The 21,069-nt window shown below is 39.8% G+C and overlaps 1 protein-coding gene across 1 annotated transcript in view; it reads right to left on the bottom strand.

The window, feature by feature from the left end:
* MOB2 (MOB kinase activator 2) overlaps positions 1–19,291 on the bottom strand; it is a 113,621-nt gene extending 94,330 nt beyond the window's left edge. Inside the window, exon 1 of the mRNA XM_005149316.3 lies at positions 19,104–19,291. Within this exon, the coding sequence (XP_005149373.1) occupies positions 19,104–19,120 (17 nt within the window). The 5' untranslated portion in view covers positions 19,121–19,291. The remainder of the gene's footprint in view (positions 1–19,103) is intronic.
* Positions 19,292–21,069: the final 1,778 nt, after the last annotated feature.

Consider the following 21,069-nt stretch of genomic DNA (forward strand, 5'->3'; position numbering starts at 1 on the left):
TCTTCTAGAACTATGGTTGTGGTTGTTACAGAGCAGTACCAACATTTGTGCTGGGTGGCACACTACAACTGGCAAAACATATACATGTCTGTTTTGCCTCAAAAGAAGAATTCTCCTCAAAGTGATCCACCCCATTTCCTCCTTCTTGATGCTCTAAAAGCACTTTAACATTTTTACATTTTCAGCTCCACATTAATAATTTCACATTTACCTTTTCCAGTCTCAGTCATTAGAGTAGCAACACATTTATTATACTGCCTTTTTTTTTCCCCCCAGCTGCAGGGATAGTAGCAGAGGAAAAGCTCTGCATAAGACAGATTTTTACTGATGCTGATTTTATGCCATAATTTTACAGTTTTCATACTTCAATGTTCTAATGTTTTGTTCAGAATAAATCCAAATGATACAAAATTATGACCTAAACCCAGCATTTAATTTTCCAAATAGTACTTGCATATTCTGCATTTTAATGCATATGCTAATACCTACCAATTAGAACCATAACAAAGACTTTAAAGATAGGAATTAGGCAGAAGAATTTTCCAAACCAGATTTATTCCTTGTATGACAAAACCAAAAACAAACATTAGCACCATTTCTGCTGTATAATGATGCAAATGTTCTCAATAGGATAAAGTGCAGAGGAATTCTAATAGAGGAAAACCTACATGTTATTTCATTCAGTATCTCCAACCTCAAACATTGATGGAATGAAAAAAAAAAATCTCATCTGTATTTTGGCATAGCTTAAAAACAAGAGATGCCACAGTTTCTAAGTGATACAGTACAAACTCTAGGCACAATGTCGGAAATCAGTGGCATAGACACCATGGAAGGATTGAATGACAAAATCCTGTGAAGCCATATTACTGCAGTATTATGGTTAAATGCTCTGTAGAAAAAAAAAAAAAAAAAGTCTTATTGTTTTAGAGCACTTAAAGGACCAAGAAAGCTTCTATGCTTATATGCTTTTTACACAGATGAAGGCATATTTTACTTTTTATCGGCACTATAACTACATTGGGTTAAGACACTGTTTCTACAGTAAACTAAAAAAAGATGATGAAGCAGTAAGATTTCACTGAATGGGAAGACCCTAATCAGTACCTTGTATTAGCAATTTAATAGCTAAGAACACTGAGACAGAGCTACAGGTTAACACCAGTCATCTTCCTAGTAAAACTCTTTTTATGCATTCTAAAAGCTCCTCCTTTTGTAATACTTACTTTCCGTCAACCATTTTGCTTTTGTATTAAACCCATGTGCAAAATCACAGGAATGTATTTCTCCTGAGCATATGTTGAAAACCTCAAAAGTACTTTATCATGGCAGGAATAGGCTGTTTAAGAATTGCAAATTCGGTCACCTTTTAGCAAGTGGCCAGCAAGAAGCGACTCAGAAGCGCTTGGTAATACAAGACGACTTGTTTTCACAGTAGTTAACGCTTACATTACAGCCAACCGGTTTCAACTTTGCAGGCTTGCTTACCTCAGCATTCTGCACATTCGAAATAAATAAAACAGTAGGAAGAGAGAAGTTTATATTTTTGTTCCAGGCTGCTGCTTTCAGTATTTGTGCAAGTTCATCTGCGGTTACACTGTTCCATAATGACAGTGTGAATATTCAACCTGCTACCAAATGACTTTCTTTTAATATACACCGTGAGAAAAGTTACACACTAGACCACAATTTAGAGTACTTAGATGCCTGTATCATCACAAAATACTGCTAAAAAAGCAATAAATCCATCCATTAGTTAAAACAACCTTGCTAGTTGTCCAACTTTAAAACCATTTATGAACAGATGCGCTTCTATTTTTAGCACTGACCAACTTTGTTAGATGCAAGCACAAGACATCCTCCTTCAAGCCACATTCTCAGTAGGAGCGCAAGACTGAAGGAAATAAGACAATTTGAAAACAGGATGCACGCAAGAGATTTTTTGCATGCACATTCCCAACTTATGTCTTCAAGGAAGACATGGGCAAGGGGAGAACAGGTTCAAGCCCAGAGTTTTACATAACCAGCAAAACAAATAAACAGACATAAGAGGACAAAACACCAAGATCATGCTCTGAATGCTCTTGTCTAACAGGAAGGCAAAGCCAAGAAGCCCTGCAGGAAACACAGGCTAGAAGCAAACTGTCTTATTTCCTATTGCTTCTGTGTTTTAAAAACATCTCCAGTATGCATAAATCAAGATGTCACTGGCAATGAAAACAGAAGCCCAGCTTAACTCCATAGCTACAAGGCTCTGTTAATCCCTCTCTAACATTCTCACTAGGGTCTCTAGCTTTCTTTTGTTCTCATAATATCAGGCTATGACAAAGAAGCTATGACAATGACACTCACAAAGGAAATTTGTATTCACTTGTCAGACACGGGGTAAAAAATATCTCCCTTATCAGTACAGAACTGAGAATTATAACAAGCAAAGGCTACTGTGGTATATGGACAAACATTCCAATTTTTAAACACTAATTTATTTACTGTAGTACCCAAAACACTGACAACACTCACAGCTGTAGTCTAACATGGATCAGCATGGAATTCCCACATCATTACTTGTTGGGTTTTTCTAAAGATAATCACTCTACAGAAACATTCATAGCTCATGCACCATTCCTAGTTGATGCACACATCAGCTCTGTTTTTCAGGTTGCAAGGCACAGCATGAAAAAACACTGTCCTCAGTAAACATACCGGAGGGAGAAACTGGAGCAATAGAAAGCAACAGTTCTCCACTATAAAAAAGGAATCTCCTGTTTTGACACAGCCATGCTAAAAATCCGGAGAGCTTTTTTTTCGCCTACAAGCTGTATCATACTGAAGTCCATCAGGGAGGTTACAAGCACGCTGCAGCCACAGTGCAGCTGAGGAAGCAGGAACTGCATTTTTAACTTAATTTCCTTTCCACTCTCATATGAGTACTATTTTCAAAATTTACCAAAGGATTTGTTAACAACTTATTTATTTATTTGTTTTGGTAAAAGGCACACCTTCTATAGGAAAAAGGACAAAGATAATATAGCACTTAGGATCTGTGCAACTTTTCATAATAAAGGCTCATAACAGCTGCTACAGCCTCATTTGCTCCTTTGGCATATGATGAGATCATCATTTAGATGATAAACCCGTTAATGTTCACCAAGAGATTCTGGAGAATGCAGTACCTGAATGAGTCAAGTTCTACTGTATTTTTTAGGAACCAGAATCTCACCAGGAAGAGCTGAGGTACAAGACTCATATGTTGAGCACTACACAAATACAAATTCTCATAAAATCTACATGGACAATAATAAGTACACAATGTTGTTGCAACAGTTTGATTTAAAACCTACTAAAGAATGAAGCCAGAGAAGAGCAGTGGGTTTTCAAAGTCCTAAAGTGAGAACAATTACAAAGAATATAAAAAGGTCATTTCCAGTCACTACACAAACCTGATTTATTCTCAGCGTGATACCAAAATCCAACTTCTGTTGCAGTCCCCCAACAGAATTGTATTTTCTTCACCTTCATACTTAGACACTATTTACACGTCTCCTGATTAACACTTTTCTCCTGTACTTATACTACAGAAATAAAGCTAGGGTTATTAACTTAGCATGTTACTAACCATAACACTTGAAAAATACGAAGATTATTTAGATTACATGCTGAGATCTCTCTCGTGCTTACACAAGCAAACAAAATAAAAGCACCGACAAGGAAAGCACTCACCTAATGAGACAAAAAAAAAGTTGTCATTCTTTTCTATTACAGATCCTCACCATTAGCATTTTGGAGGAGAGAAAATTCACTTTAGCACTTACGTAATGTTAAATGCCAATTACATTTAGAGAAAGCACCTTCAATCCATGATCTTTTTATTTAATATTTCCAGTTGCTAAAGTAATTCCTACTAAAGGATTATAATTAGTGAACTGTGCTTAAACATTATCATTATATTGTAACTCTTTAAAAAACAAAAACCAAACCAACCAAACAAACAAAAAATCCAAAGTACTACCATTGACTGAAACCCTTCAGACTGTGACAAAATTTAATAAAACTTCAGAAGCTTCAGCTCAGAACAGCCAAGAGGAATATGCAAATTAAAAGTACTCAAATTATTCAGGAAGCACTGCAGGTTTAAGAAGACCAAGACCAATGTACCATCTGGCATCCCCAAAAACACATCCAGGATTCAAGCAGATATTTGTCATTGAGAAAGAGCTATAATGATAACATCAGCAATACAGATTAGAAAAACAACAGTAGATCAATAATACAACTTATATATATATGAAACCATGTGGTATTGTTTCCAAATTTCTTTCTGAGGAAGAAACTTAAAAAAAAAAAAACACAAAAAAACCCCACAAAAATGTGTGTGTGTATATTTACATATGTAAAAGCTGATGTATTTTCACTTTTAGAAAACTAATAATAAAGGAAGCGCACCATCATGATTCAGTATTAACATCCTGGGATACTTTAATTCCACAGAATTTCAAATCTTCCAGAAGCAGTTCTTTTTCCCTCATTATTATTGCATTAGCAATATCATTAAAAGTTTCAACTTATCATTAATCATTGTAGTAAGACAGTCACAGTCCCAAAGGTGTCATTTCAACAACAGGGAACAGTAAATACCAGAAAATCAGTGACTTCATCATGCTTAAGAACCACATGCTGTAAATTCAGAACCTCAAAACGAACACAAGAATGAAATACAATAATAAGACAGCTGACTTAATAACAAATCTGAAAAGGTGACCTTAGTCCAAAAAGCATTAATGTAAAAGAAGGAGGAAAATATACCAGTTTCTTAATCTTTCTGTAAGACACATCATGGAAGTGCAAATGCACAAATAGCCCTGACTTACAAAACAGAAGAAAAAGCATTCCAGTAGTACTTCTTAAAAAGTTTTCCAAACTTAAAGTCAGATCACTGACTAATATAGTTAGTACTTTTGCAAGAAGAAACAAATACTGGAAATTGATGTTACAAAAGTTATTTTAGAAGGTAGATATATTTTTGTCCCTCTGTAACAATCAGATTTTTATGAAGCATTTCAACTTCCTGTACATTGAAAGGGGAGGTAACTGTGAACAGAAGGAAAGATTGAGCTTTACCGTCCTGTTATGTAAATGTGGTTGGATATCTACCTTTGTATCACAGGACCATGCATCATGCAAACCAACAGCCTACTAAGCCTAATATTCCTTTTCTGACAATGACCAACCCTGAACTGATTCAGAAGACTCCATAGATCTCTGGAAATGCAGCTAATTGCCCAACACCATATCCCAGGAGAAATTTCTTCCTGGCTCTGACTGGTCAGCTTTTATGCATGAACTGAAAATCAGTATTATCCTAGCTAGTATTCTTGCTAACATGGTTCATTTTTACAGAACTGAATTATTTACACCTTAGTGAATCATACAACTTAAACCACATAGCTCAACTATGAGTTGCATACAAAAATTCTCGTATATATTAGTATTCCAGCCTTCTATCACTATGCAAGATGCCAATATTGTTCTTTATTCTAAAAGCATGCTGGCAAGTCAGTTGTCTTTAAACCCACTTTTGCCTTATTCTCCTCCCCTTTTTGAACTTGCTGTTGCTTTTTCACATATTGAAGCAGAATAAGTATTTATTGAAGCTTAGTTAATCTGAAGTTCTTCTGGATTTAATTTTGTAACAAGCATATTGAAGAAGTCATTCTTTGAAGGTCTGAGTCAGTGCCTGCTGTCATGCTCACACTGTCATTTTACTACTACACTAGAAAAATGGTGCAAAGAAGCAAATCCAAAATGAGATTTAAAAGTAATTAACAGTTTCATGTTCGTAGGTGGCTGTCACTCTAGAACATTATTTGGTTTAGGAACCCTGGGTTAAATGAGTAGCCCATGGCTATCCGATAACCACTGTCTTCCTTGAGAGATTAGACTAATTTATTGACAGGTTTATCTCAATATTTTTACTTCATGTCCTGTGCACTCCACCAACAACACTCATCTCCAAGGATCTTAGGGAAACAAGCCATGAGGATAGTTCCTGTGAGCAGCCACATTATTACTTTCAGAGGGAACACGGGTCCAATTTGGATTAGCTGTTCCCACAGCTGTTTGGTTCTGCCTTCTATTACTCCATGTAAAAAGTCCATACACTTGTGCATATACTAACAAAAGGATAAGGGCAGAGTCAATTTTGCTTAGACTCCAAGAAACTTCATCTTGGCAACATCCATTTTGAATGATGTGGTATTTTCGTCCAAAACATATCAAAACTGAGATGCATTATCCCTCTTATTTTAGGTAATACAGACCAGAACGACTTCATTGTTTGGTCAGCAATATTAAACAGGTGAAATTAAATCTCCTTCCATCTAGCTAGTAAAGCTTTGTGTGCTATTTTTCAAAAGTATAAAATTGAGGATAGCTGATCACAGAATTAAAAGGAAAAGGGGAAAAGTATACCTTTGCATTTCGCTTTCCTAGGGACAAAATGCACTGGGTGGATTAGGTTTCATGTTAGTTAGCATGTGCAGTCTGGTTCCCTGATACAACAGCCTTTGACCTCCTCCAAGCCTCATCACTTTTTCTTAGCTCATTTAACACATGTCTAGTTTGACTTCTGGAGTATTTGACTAACACAATAAGAGCAGCATACATGGTGCAGTTGCTAAACTCTGGTTTCAAATGAAATGGCAGAGGATGCAATTTTGCTTAAAGTTTCACGTCTCAGCCCAACCGCATTTAATTTTCCACCACACTATCAAATCTTAGCCCTCTAGAAAGCAGATGTTCTTTCCCACTGGAGTGCTTTGTAATCCACGAAGGGTGCATTGATCTGGTAGTTAGGTGCCCTCAAGTTCAAATCTCACATCATTCAGGAAACATCCATGTTTCTCCATCTTAGGCCTCGAGACTGATCAATAGTATCATTTGGTCTGACTTTTGATATCATCAAACTACACATTGATTTTGGGCATAACTATGACTAGAACCTTTGTCTGTGAAGTCACAGACCAAATCAAACCACATCCACATCTATTATAAGAAAAAGTGTGCTAAGTCCACAAGTAGAAGAAAATGCCATGAACAAACCATGAGATGAGACTATTGGCCTAGGGATTATAGTGCAGCAATAATGTTTGCAGCCACAGGCAACTGAAAAGTGGTAAGAGACAGCAATACTGTGTACTGTGATATGTGGGTAACATGTTGCAGTCATCTATTCGCAAAATGTGCATGTGATAAACCATGCCACAGACATTTATCTGGATGAACAGTAAATTACTCCTTTAGGTCAAGCATGTACTGGAATTTCCCAGATTCAAGTTCTTTGGCATTTGTTTTGACAGCTACAGTTCAATTATAAACAGCAATTCTGCTCTGCTACAATACTACTGTGTGCTGTTTTATAAAAATATCAAGGCTTCAGTAATAATTGAAAATAATTATATTTATATTTATTGTATTTATTATACCCAGACAGGAAATGATGGTGTATGTGTTAGCAAAACTTTATTACACATATAAGCACCATCCTTATTCCTGTATTTGATTCCTCTCTGCTCAAATTCTGACTGCTGACTCAAACAGCAATGGCTGTTCACAACACTGGGGACCATCAGCCTGGTGGTCTCTCCTGCACTCTGAGGTTTGCTCTCCCCACCTGCCCCAAGAAATTTTTACTGTTTTGTCATTGCAAGAACACTTTTCTACACAGCAAGTCAAATTAAGTTAAAAGAGTGGATCTGAACTGTATCTGTTAAAACATATTAAAACCTTGATGGAAGTTGTCATTCAGAAATTAAGCAATCTCCATGGTAGCTTAATTCATGATGCCCACAGAAATATTTAACACCCTTTCATTTTACATTTTTGGCTCTGCTCAGAAATTCTGTGTTTGCACATAGCAAACACACCCTAAACAAGTAGAACCAATGTGTTGAAATGAGCCTGTCTTTATAATAAAAGTCACTTCCTTCTCAAGAAATCTTTGCCAAATAGGAAAAAAAAAGAGCCCATGTTTCAGAATAAAATGTTTGAACATGGGAATTTAATGGATCTACCAAGCAAGAGTATTTCTTATTCTATTTACTTAGAAAAAGTACTCCATACATTTCTACTGAAAATAAAATTGGGGGGGGGGGGGAGGGGCAGGGAGGGAAGACAACCAGCAAGTGATTTTGAGCTGCAAGGTCCTGGATAATTATACTGCATGTGTTTTATGAACTGCAGAAAACATTTTTTCATTAAAAAGATGACTGATTTCAAGTATTCCCAACCAGTCAACCTCAGAAGATTTTACTCTACCTAAAACCAAGATGAACGTGATTTAAACAAAAGCATTGATTCTACTAACAAGAATGAGAAAATGTAAGGCAGTGAACATCCAAATAATATTTTGGAAAGTTATACCATATATAGCAATACCAGCCTACATTTCAGTGGATGATTGGTATATCCTGCCTGAAATAAGCCTAGAAAACATTTAGAAACACTTTAAAACAAACAAATAAATTGAGAACTTATACTATATACCTTATAGTACTGTGTGAAAACAGGAGACCACATTTTGAAAAGTAAGCCAGCCACATTGCCTATAAACTTGCAGCTAAATTCCTAGCTGTGCATGAAAAGCATTAACACAGAATCTCTCCTTTCACAGATGAATTTTCATAGCACTTTACTCCACCAGCTCAAGCCTCAACAAGCTCAAGTGACTCAGGCCAGTACCTTCATATTGTCTCTTCTTGCCCCACCCTTTTCAATCTCAATAGGAACACCGGGGTTGTGAGAATACAAATCGCTATATTCAGCATTCTGAATAGCACCCATAACACAAAGCTAAAAGCTGTGCTGTGCCAGACCATAAGGTAAAAGCCTGTCATATGCCTAATAACAAACATTACTAAACATATCCAAAATAAAAAACATTTTAGGTTAGCCTTCAAAAATTGCTCTTAACCAACAGCACCGCAGTATCAAGTAAAGGAAGGACTGAATAAGAACAATTGCTGCTAGATGCTCGTCTCTAGATGCTCTGCTAGATGCTCTGCTGTGCAGAAAACAGACTACACCTTAATGCCCCAAAAATCAAGCAGCAGAGGGGCATCCAGAAGACTCTCTACCTGACAAGATTAAGACTAGAACTGAAATAGCAAACAAAACAAAACCTATTAGGCCCAAGTATCCCCTTTGCTATTTCTTGTCCAAATTCAAAAATCACCTAATTAAAAAAAATGGCACTATCTAGTTACAATAAAAAGGAGACACAGGCAAGAGGTGTAAATATGTTAGAACTGCAGGTTAGCACATGTGCCCCAACAGCACATGCGGCACAACCAGAAATTACAGATTAAACAAGAAAGGCTGGCTCACAGAACAAAATGACACCAGAGGTAACTAGGTCCATCTGAGGATTTGGATAGCCTAGACCAGAACAGGCAAATACTCTCATTTCTAACCTTATCCCTTTCCTAGCAGAGATTCAGATAACCTTAAATGACACAACCAGCATCTGTGGCTTTTTGAATGTAGGCTGGTGAGCTCTAACTTTAAAGGGTACCAGCCCCCTGCTACATCAGCAGGTGAGATTTATCCAGCTGACATGGAGCCGTAGTACTAACATGGTTTTGCTCAAGTCAGTCTATTAATATAAACAAGAGATACAAGTATGCCCAGAAGCTTTTCCATTCTTCCTCAGGTACATCTGTCGGTCTAATAAAAGTTATTAGCCATCACTAAAAATTTGTCTCTTTTAAATCTGATGGAAAGCAGTCACACACTAACACTTTATTAGACATGACAATTGTGAAAGCAATAGACTGGAGTTCCAGCAACACCTGGATATCATCAGAGAAGACTGACTGAAAAGAAAGCTATCATTTATCACACCTGACCCAAACTTGAAACCAGAGTTAACTCTGTAACCTGAGCCCGTCCACAAAGTAAAAAACTTGGTGTAAACACAAGGTTTACACAAAAAAACTTGGTGTAAAAAAACACATCTTTACCCAGCTTTGCATAACCAGTTAAGTTACACTGTAAGGAACAAAGCCTTTCCTGAACACTCCCTGCTGTTTTATGATGAACCACACAAAATAAAGTTCTCAAATTAGGAAATTCTAGGCTGAAGGCACATTAAGGTAAAATGAAGCAGTTAAAGTCTCAAGGTCACCTCTATGCAACCCACTTCACACAAATTCTGTGCTTTATGTATAAATACTAGGAGACTTCTCAGGTGAAAGTCCCAACTATTAACACATTTCAGTGTAGTGAAGGGTCAGCAGGGATCCAGCCACTGAACACTGATAAACGTATTCAGTGAACACCTTTCCAACCTCAATAGGGGAGAAAAGGAGAAAAAAAGAAGCATGCAGCTCTATTTTGAAGAGCTTGAGTTACCAGATGTGGATCATTTTAAAATATAGTTTTCTGCATGCTTACATTCTAGCTTACTGGATTTACTCTCCAAATGTTCAGAGTAAGAAGGAATTTAATCTATGACAGTCATTCCTGTCTTGATTCCAGTTTAGTTTCTGACATTCTTCAGGGCCTTAACAACTGTATCTAAATTCTGTTCTGCAATGGTTTTCTGGGGAGGGTGGGAGGGTTGTTTATTTGGTTTGCTTTTCTGTTCTTGTTTGGTTGCAGGTTTGTTTTGGGGTTGTTTTGGTTTGGTTTTGAATGTGTGTGTTCAATGGTCTTTTTCCACAGTTAGAGCTTTGAGGACTGTATGAAGAACTTGCACCCTGACCAGTTTCTCTTGGCTGGCAAAATAAAACTAAACACACAAAGCTACCATTATTTCCCCTCCAAATGATAAAAGTCTAGTACTTTGTTCAGCCATTTACAGTTATACTCATCATCCTAACTGCAAAAATAGATTATTCTAAATTACTGCACACTGTCTCAGGAGCAGGGAAGCTCCTATAGAGCAAGTGTTTGAGGTGCTGGAACAAGGTCATGAAGCAAGAGTCCTTAAGATACAACAGTCACCACTGATATTATAAAAACGATTGCAAAAATAATATTTTTTTAGATCACATTTATCCCTTATAAAGCTCAGTACAGTGAAGGACCAAGTTTTGTTTTGGTTTGTTTTTTTAATCACAGAATGAGTGGAAAAATTGCCAAGGCAGGCATTAAAAAATCTTAACCTAGCAAGTTTCATAACCTTAGCACTGATTGTAGAAGGCTAAGCATGGGTTAAAAACTATGCACAATTTTACTTCAGTAGTATTCCACTGGCAGAAACCCACATTAAAGTTGTTTAATAGGTCAGCAACGACTGCAGATTATGCAGATCCGACAGCACCGAGTCCAAACTTGTACACACAGCTATCTAAAATTTGCAGTCTCTTATTAATTTTACTCTTTCAAGTATACTTGCTCTGGGCCCACATCCAGTGAATGTAACAGATGGAAACTGCCAGTGAAATATGGTAAAGCTATGTAGGCCACCATGCGTGAACCAAGCTTCCCAAAAACTCACTTGAATGAGATTGCTGAGTTCAGCCAGGCACCCAAAACACCATCTACCTTCTTTGCATTCACACCATGACAGAGCCAGCAGTTTTCTCAGGTAGATGAAACATGATTTAGAGCAAATTATAAATTCTAAACTATTCATAAATATCCAGTTCACTGTGAGTATATTTATAGTTTAGACATAAACTGAATGTTACACAGTAGGACAGCAACTGTGCCAGTGCTCTGAGGCCACTACCTGCTCCAAGATAGAAGCCTTATCATAGCATCTCCTGTTTTCAGACATTCTGCAGTGCTTCCAAACAATTCAGGCAGGAGGATACATCATCAAAAAATTGTTAATTATTTGCAGAGTAATTACCACAAATAATCACATTAGTAAATGAATACATTCAATTGATTTAAGTCCTTGCTGCCACAAGAGTGTTCCCTGAGCTTTACATTCCCACCAGCTCCATAGCGCTATTAACATTATTCATGCAGCCACACAAACAGGCTGCAGGAACTCATTTAGCTGAAAACTAACCTTAGGAAAGGGAAAAAAGATTAGTTTTCAGTCAGATGAGCATCTTAACCTATCAACCTTCCTGAATACTGATGCTAGCACAACGAAGAGGGCAACATGCAGAGAGATGCAAGGGAAGAGTATTGCTACCTTTTAGAATGCTCAACTCCTCCTCATGAAAGTAATAGTTCATTTTACTCTAGGGACCTCAAGATTGATCTACTCTTCTTGTCCTGCAATAAAATCCCTGTTGGAAAGGGAATGTGCCCATAAGAACAAGCCAGTATTTACATGCATTGTACTGACCAAACGAAAGTAACTGCCTAACAGATAAAAATTCTGTGGTCTGCTAAAGTAACACAGGTTTCAAAATGCAAGATTTATTTGGCATTTTCTCCAATAAATCAATAATTAACTTTACCAGGACACTTTAAGGAGCAAGGCCCTGCAATTTTTTGTGTTTTGTTTTGCACTACAGCAGAAAAGCCTTAACAATGACAATCCCAGTAATATAACTGAACACTTTCAGAACCACAGACATGAGGGAACAACATGCTGCAAAAGTTTAAATTGCTCTCATCCAGTCCCAACTCCTTTTCTAAAACTACGATAGCCCTGGAAACTCATGTTTCAAATTAACAGCACCTCTCTACTACTATACTAATGAATATTACAAGTTAATATTTAATGGAGATATTCTTTCACCTGCAGAATATGTTATACTAGTTGTTTTCACAGATAATTTCTGGTTTAGCAGAGGTACAGTGCTCATGTATGACAAGTATATGAAATAATACAGAAGTCTCCTAAGTAAGGAGTGAACTGAGTGCAAGTGGCTCACAGACCTAGATTTATCTGTGGAGAATAAACTGGGACCCCATAGGTAATGTTACATCTATAAATAGAAGTAAACAAGGAACACATGAATATCTCCTGCCCGATGGGACTGGACATGTCTGGTTTACTGGTTATTTTCAGCTTCCACAAAGTAGGGAAAAGAGTCTGTGAAGCCAACAATGTGCAGGGAATGTAATGCAAAGGAAACACCTGTTGTGAGATCAATTAAAAACAGAATATACACACCATGTAAGATGTGAAAGGTGAGAAACTGCAGCAGAGTTTCTAGGGGGAAGACTGCCTTATAAAGGCAGGAGACTTTCTTCACTTAAGATGACTAAAGGGAAGACAGGGGAAAACATTCCTTATGGTTACAGGAGCTGACAAACTTCTAATGCTCTTCCTTTCTTCCTATTTATAAAAATATTTGCTATAATTAGGAAGTTTCAAACTGCACCTAGAATAAAAATCATTAGCTACCTTTTTACATAAAGGCCTGCTAGGCAAAGACAACAGTACTCTTTTTGGTTCAACGCATCAGCCAACCTGATAGCTAAGTACGTTGCATGATTTCTAACTGTTCCCACTACATGATGCACTCCTTACAATTAATGACCTTGATGGTCCCTATGGGTCCCTTCCAATTTGAGATGTTCTATGATTTTATGATAATGCATCCTGTTCAAAAGCAACCAAGATTTAGTCTAACAGCCAAAAAAAAATAGTATATTGGACTTTTACTGACTCAGAACTAGAACACTTGTGTGGTTTTTTTTCCACATCTAGTCCTTACCTGTTCCAGCTAAAGACTAGAACTTCTCTGCATAACAATTATTACTCATATTTCACCATAGTGTTTCTTTAACTGGACAGTGTCTTAAGGCCGTATGAAGATATTTCTTAGAAACTTCCATAAATGCAGAATGGACGACAACAATCAGCAAGATATTTTACTTTCTTCAAAATCACTGCTAGGATAATGTGGCAAAATCCTACATCCAAAACAAGTGGAAAACCTGCTAGCTTTATTTTAAGTAATAAAATTTGTAAAGGTCATTTACAAAGGACATTTATAAGTAAATAAACGCATAACACACAAGCCTTCTGTACTAGCCAAACATAGCAGTGTGCAGTCCTTGAGAATTTCTCTTGCACCACTCGTTAAAAATCCTCAGTATAGCATATATTAGGAACGACTGAATTTGCACAGTTAACATGCTGTCTTAATGAAACATACTGTCCAGCTACTTGTCCTGGTCAGATGATGATTACGCAAGGCAGTGTATATACGTGGTACTTACAATGCATTAACTGACATTAAAAATAAAATTTGCAAGTCAGAAGGCTGTTATATTGGGTTAGACATTCTTCAGTTTACAACTGTTATCCGTTGCTCTATCTTGCAGATTACGGAACACCTGAGTAGAGCAAACCTGTGTGTTCCACCTCCTGGCACAAATGTGCTCATCAGGACTTTGCTGCTTCTGCCATCTATGTTTTCCTGATTTTTCTAGGCCATTGCTTTTCTAACTGTCCTTGAAGCTGAAGATGTGGAATATGAGAAAAGGACAACCTTTAATCATTTTTAGCCCTCCTTTCCAAGTCACCAGGACAACATATGAAAGGACAGATAATTGAGCAGTGGATGATACGACAGTATGGCAAGCAAGACCTACAACTTGAAAACTAAAGACAGGAGGAATCCCTACTGCAGGCAGTCCCTTCCTCTTTTACTCCATTTACACTCTCTGGGAGAAGGAGCTGTGACTCTGTAGAAAGGCAGAAAGATAATACACCTGTGTAAAATGAACATGCTACCACAACTTATTTCTTACTGTCAAAAATCCCTACACAAGACCTAGACGTCTTGGTTTCCACAAGGAAAAAAGTTTTAATACACAACAAAAGTTTTGTAGCTAAGTTTTTAACAAGCACTCTTCCCTCAGGGAAAAAAAAAAAAAAAAAAAGAGTCTAGTCATACATAGCCATGTCACCCAAGGCTCTGTCCAACCTGCCCTTGAGCACTGCCAGAGATGGAGCATTCACAACTTCCCTGGGCAACTTGCTCCTGTGCCTCACCACTGTCACAATAAAGAACTTTGTCCTGATACCTAACCTGAACTTCTCCTGTTTAAATTTGAACCTGTTACCCCTCATCCTACCACTACAGTCCCTGATGAATAGTCCCTCCCTAGCATCCTTACAGGCCCCCTTCAGATACTGGAAGGCTGCTATGAGGTCTCCACGCAGCCTTCTCTTCTCCAGGCTGAACAGCCCCAACTTTCTCAGCCTGTCCTCATACAGGAGGTGCTCCAGTTCCCTGATCATCCTCATAGCCCTCCTCCGGACTTGCTCCAACAGCTCCATGTCCTTTTTATGTTGAGGACACCAGAAGTGTACACAGGACTCCAAGTGAGGTCTCACAAGTCAGAGTAGAGGGGTAGGATCACCTCTTCATTGAAGATTTTAGAAGTAGCATTTCACCTCTTGAGGATGCAGAGTTCTTCTTGTCCTCAGAGGCATTCAAGTAGCAGTCAAGAGGGAATGCCATTAGTTTATTGGAACAATGAAAAAATGGAAGATCTTTCTGCCTCCCCACCTATTTCCTAAGACCCTGTGGTCTGGTCTACATGCTGAAGGCTTTCAAATAGCCTATACAAAGCTCTCCAGCTGATTTATGCAGAGGTATGGTTGAGGGTTTTTTTTTTTTACCCAGTTTAAGATGCATCTACCAAGTTGTTTTGTCATCACAACTATGTTAAACTGTTGCAGTTTCCCTAGTTTCAATCAGCACAGTCTATTAACCTGCTAAAATAGTACTATGGTACAAATGTAGCCTCAAATAATGTTTTGTGGTTAACAGGTAATTATTAGTAAAATACTTGGTTTCTCTCTTAGCTTTTTACATTGGAGTTCACAAAAAAGGCTACAGTTCACAGTCCTCTTCTATTATGAAAAAAATGCATTGCAGCATCAGACTTAACAGCCAAAGATTAAAAGTAACGGACACTGTGTCAAGTTTACTAGTACCACTAATATGCTTTACTCTTTTTCAATGATGAATTTTAAAACAGATTAAAAAGCAAGTTTTATAACTGAAGGAACAATCCCCATCTTTGTTGCTACTTTGAACTTCAAAAGCAGATCAATACCATTTGTAACACAAAAGCCTAGAATCTCTTCCAGAGAGGATAATATAGATCTCCATTAGATGTTGGTGAGCAAAGCAATTAAGCAACACTGATCTCTAGTCAAAGCTGCGCTGAAAATATATTCTAGGCACAACAAAACAAAGCTCAGAATAGTTTGGGTTTGGTGGGTTTTTTTGTTGTTTTGTTGAGGGTTTTGTTTATTTGTGTTTTTTAATGGCAAGCATGCACTGCAAAAACCATAGTCTTTCATCAATATCTGTATTAAGGCTATGTTCAGTGGAAGGGCTTAACTGACAACAGAAAAGACTTCAGGTTTATTCTAGTGGTAAACTCCACACTGTAATATGTCAGCAGCTCCTTTCTTTCTTATTTTTTTTTCCCCTTCAGCTTTCTCCCCTAGGACTTGTCTGGACTTTGAAGCACTTGGCTGAACAAAAGGCTGCACCCAGAGAAGTTTTGCTGTGTGACCACATAAGCCTATAGCCATTTGTTAATCCATAATAAATTTATTATTGTTTATAAGCTTCAGCTTCCATTTTCTGTATCTCAAGCACTCTGAGGTGCTCAGAGACACTTGAACTGCTGCACTGCATGGTCTGATTAGAATTTACCCTTCCCCCACTTTCCAGGAGACCACAATTGAAGGGTAAGAACAGCAAGGAATAAAGCAGATCTCACGATAAATCGTCTATTGGATAAATGCGACACAAGTTTGAAGGGTAGAAATCTAGAACAGAAGTAACTGTTACTGCTGCCTAATTTAAACACCCACTTGAAGGTTAATTTCTCAGTAATAGGAAGCTAAACCACAGAGTGTTTCTCACAGCAAAACATCAAGAAAGAACATGAGACATACAAGAAAGGTATAGAAAGTACATGGAAAGCTGAAACTGCAAACCAGCACATTACCAAAGGAGTTAGGAATAACAAAGATCACAGTATTAGCAGTGCCACTTACTCAGGAGAGAGTGACAACACCAAGAAGCAGACCAATACAGTTTGCTCTCCAGTCGCTGAGATCAACATAACCTGGTGGGTTACTGCGAGTGACCCATTTTCTTGTTGTTTCAGCAGGCTTTTCGGCAGCCCTTCCCTTCTCATACAAAAAACCCAAAGAGCTGAAGTTTTCACAAGGCCGAGCAAGTGACATTACCCAAACTTCTGCCCTGTTCTTAGTTTCTTTCTCAAACAGCTCGAAGGATATTTTCATTTAGACACACAGTTGCCAACAACAGCCATCCTGAGTCAGGGACCTAAGAGAGGGTCTCTCAGGCCTTCTCCCTTTAAAATATCAATGCTCTCCCTTCCTGCCATAACCCTCGCCAAATTCACACAAATGTAACTAGCAAAGTTTTAAAGGAGAAGACATTAAGAGCATCAGTGGGACAATACTGGGTTTGGTCAGATGAGAAATGTATCAGGAAATAGCTGAGAACAAGTGAGGTAACACACAAGTGACTCAGAATCCATTCGCATTACAATGGGGAAAACAGGCAAGTCTTTTTTCCACACATGGACTGCTCCACCCACCCCAGGTAAAAAAGTGCAGAGCAAATGCCAATTTTTTTCATAACAACTTCAAAAAGGATGAAATAATTTTCATGAGAAAACCAGCACATTAACATACTGTGTTTGACTGAACTATACCTTGATACTTTTATACTTTACAACATAATTCTCACAAAATAAGTACAACTGCGTACACGAGGCATTTTGAGTCATACAAACATCTTGCATGAGTTGCAACTTTTGCCATTACAGTGGCACTTTCTGACACATCAACTTTTACCTTTACGAAGTAAATAAAGCAGACCACCTGTGCTTTGTGGCCATCATGAAGCCTATCAAAACAAGCTTCTCATTTATATTTTCGTTAAGATCAAGTAATAACAGAGTGCAGCCCTTTGACTTACAAGGCACAAGTGTTGCAGTACACCGCATACAGACCCCTTCACATGCCACAAATACTGCAGTTCTACTGCTCAGTTTGCTGGAGGAAAATGCAGCCATCAGCTACTGAGCATTCACTCCATCACAGTGAGGAGTCAAACTTCCGGTAAAACATAACTGGTATTAACAAAAGCTCAAGTGTTGGCCATATCTAGTTTGAAGATAAGTAACAAATGCCATATTTTCACCAGCAAACAGTTCAGCCGCAGTCAAAAGGCCATAAACACAAATGATCTTTCTAATGCATCACATTTAGCATCTGCAACAAAATGGTTTATTTTGTATTCTAGGAGGCAACTCATATGGTAAAGATCCCATTTAGGAACCAGACTAAACTACTGTGAAGAAGGGCAACAAGTTACCACTGCTATACTAGTTTTGCTGAAGCACAAATCCACTGCTCATGGGATTTTGAAGCATAATTATTCACAGTTCACCTGAGTGCAGGTCGCCAGCACAATTCACGCAAGAAGGAACAGCGTTATCTTGCTCGGAATACTGGTAGCATATCAGGTCACTCCCATCAACTGCATCTCCCTCTCCTGCACTGAGGTTTTCAGACCTAAAACCATCAGCAAAGCGCTTGCTACCTTCTGCCTCCACCTAATTAGCACTATTAATCCCAGGCTATCCAAGCCCCCTGGCGTGCCTCTGATTTGGCTTTAATCTCTGCCGAGGCCTCTTCCTCCTCTCCACAGAAAGCCATTTAAATCTTGGCAAGCCCTTCGGTTTAAAGTGATGTTCTGTCGCAGAGGGATTATTCCCACACGGTACCGGTGGGAAGCACCTGCAACGCCTGTCCTCCTTTAACCCCTCCAAAAAGGGACGAAAGTTACTTTTTCAGAGGGCGACCGCCTGGGACGAGGCGCGGGCTCCTCCGCACCTCTTCCTTCCCTCAGGCGCGGCCGGCTGCACCCAGCGCAGCTCGGCTCCAACCGCCCTCCCTGCCGCTGCCCCCGCTGTCCCCGCAAACTCCGCCGCCTTCTGTCACCTCCACCGCAAGAACTGATTAGTCATTTGCGCCGCCCGCGGGGCGTCCCGCTCCCGACAGCCGGCCGGCGCCTCCCCGCTCCGCCGGCTCCCCGTGCTCCCCCACCGGCTCGCCTCACGGCCCCGGGCCGCTCCGGCGGGTGCGTGTCCCCCGCGGCACAGGGGGCCCCACTCACCCCATGAGCCAGTCCATGGCTGGGTCCCGGCTCGCCGCTCACCGCCCGCTCATGTGCTCACCGCCGCAGGGGCCGGGCTCCGGGCCGCTCGCTCCCTGCCGGGCTGCCCGGCGCGCTGCGGGCGGGGCTGCCGCCGGGTCCCCTCCTCAGCCTGACACTCGCGCACTGGGGCGGCCGGAAGTAAACACACGGTGCTGGCGGCAGCCAGGCGCCAACCCGGAAGCGGCCCCCTCCTTGCCCCGCCTCCTGCTGCCTCCCGGAGCACGATGGGAAGTGTAGTTCGGCCGGAGGGTCCTGGGGCTGATGGGTGTGGGGCTTATCAAGGGGCGTCCTCGGGGCTGAGGCATCGAGAGGGTGAGGAAAGGCTGGAGGTCCCACAGGGCTGCCGGGCACTGACCCAAACCATTCCCGTGCGGAGACCGCTGTTCTCATCCCTCCTGGCATCCTGAGAGAGCCCCAGAGCCTTGGAGGTGGGACACAAGCTGGCTGCCTCCTCCACCTGCCTCATCCTTCCTGCTGCTGACGCACCTTGTGCTCCAGAGTCTCCTCTTAGGCTCAGAACCTCTCCTTTCTTAGTTCCTCTAATTGCAAAAATAATAAGCTCCACAAACCCAGCAGGAAGTACCTGCCCACACCCACAGACAGTCTGACAAGGCACCTCTTTAAAGTGTAAATGCTCCCAGATTTTAAAGAGGAGAAATCCTTTCCATGCAAATCATTGAGGTGCAGCTTTTCCAAGGGCTGTGTGAGACAGATGCCCACGGATTTCACCCCTGGATCAGCAGCACCTGCTTAGGTGGAGATGTTTACAGAGGCAGGTCTGCTGGGGTGATTTCATGCTCCAGGCACACATATTAATTAAAAGCTATTTGTGTTAAGGAGAGTGACAGTTAGTTCATTGGACACCCTGCAGCCACCGGCTTTCTGAATGGTATCTTTCAGAGGCTGTCTGAGCCTCTGGATCCCCCCCTGCTGTGCTGGAGGCACAAAGGACCCTCCCAGCCCCATGGTGCTATAGGTGTGGGGGTCCCCAGAGCCCCTCAGGCCACAGGCACCCACCCGTGGCCCCACTCATATAGGAAGAGTTGGTCTCCAGCCATCAAACTGACTCCAGTGAGAGTTCCAACCAAGCAGTGTTATCCTGGGGCTAGTAATGCACTGCAAGGGAGTGTCATGGGTTTGATTTAGTAAGTAGGTGTCTTGGTCATGGTTGTTTTGTATCCCTCTGTCTTGAGGAAAGGCGGTAGAATTGTTTTGTATTAAAAACCATATTGCACCGTCATCTTTGAGCAGACCTTCCCTCTGAAATTTGCTGGGGATCCCTTTGCACAACACATAACTGCTTTATTTTGCCGTTCTCTTCTAACGAAATTTCACACTGAGGATTACATGGGTATCCGTCAGTGTAATACAAGAAATGTAAGACACAGAACTTGAAAATGTGTGTGGTCTGTGTTCAAGTATAACACCTACATTTTATCTTTTCATTGTTTATAGTTTTAGTCATTTTTGTGTTTAGAAAATGCAGCATGGGATAAGGAAGGTGTCTCTTGCAACAAAACCCACGTACTTTACTGAGTGGCTGGAACGAGGATTTTTTGCAATGTGTAAAATACCAGATCAAACCATCTGCAGAAAATAATTATCCTTTATGCACACACTTGATCCAGTCATTATCTGCAAACATTTGAGAACAGATGTCCCTCATTTGAATTATGTTTTCTTGTTGGCCTTTGTTAGGAGTGTTTATAGCAGGGCATTTGAGGATGAACTCCATCCAATTTTACTGTGGGATGCATTGTACCAGGAGTAGGGTGTTTAGTCATATGACACATGTTTTAAAGCAGAGATGACTTCTGATACAATGAGTTTGTCATGTCAGATTAGCTGTTTTCCTCCTGATTGCATTAAGGAAAATACACAACAACTAGCACTAGGAGAACTACTGGTGCAAAAGAAAGACAAC

The sequence above is a fragment of the Melopsittacus undulatus genome, chromosome 4, assembly GCF_012275295.1.
Source record: "Melopsittacus undulatus isolate bMelUnd1 chromosome 4, bMelUnd1.mat.Z, whole genome shotgun sequence".
Lineage (NCBI taxonomy): Eukaryota > Metazoa > Chordata > Aves > Psittaciformes > Psittaculidae > Melopsittacus > Melopsittacus undulatus.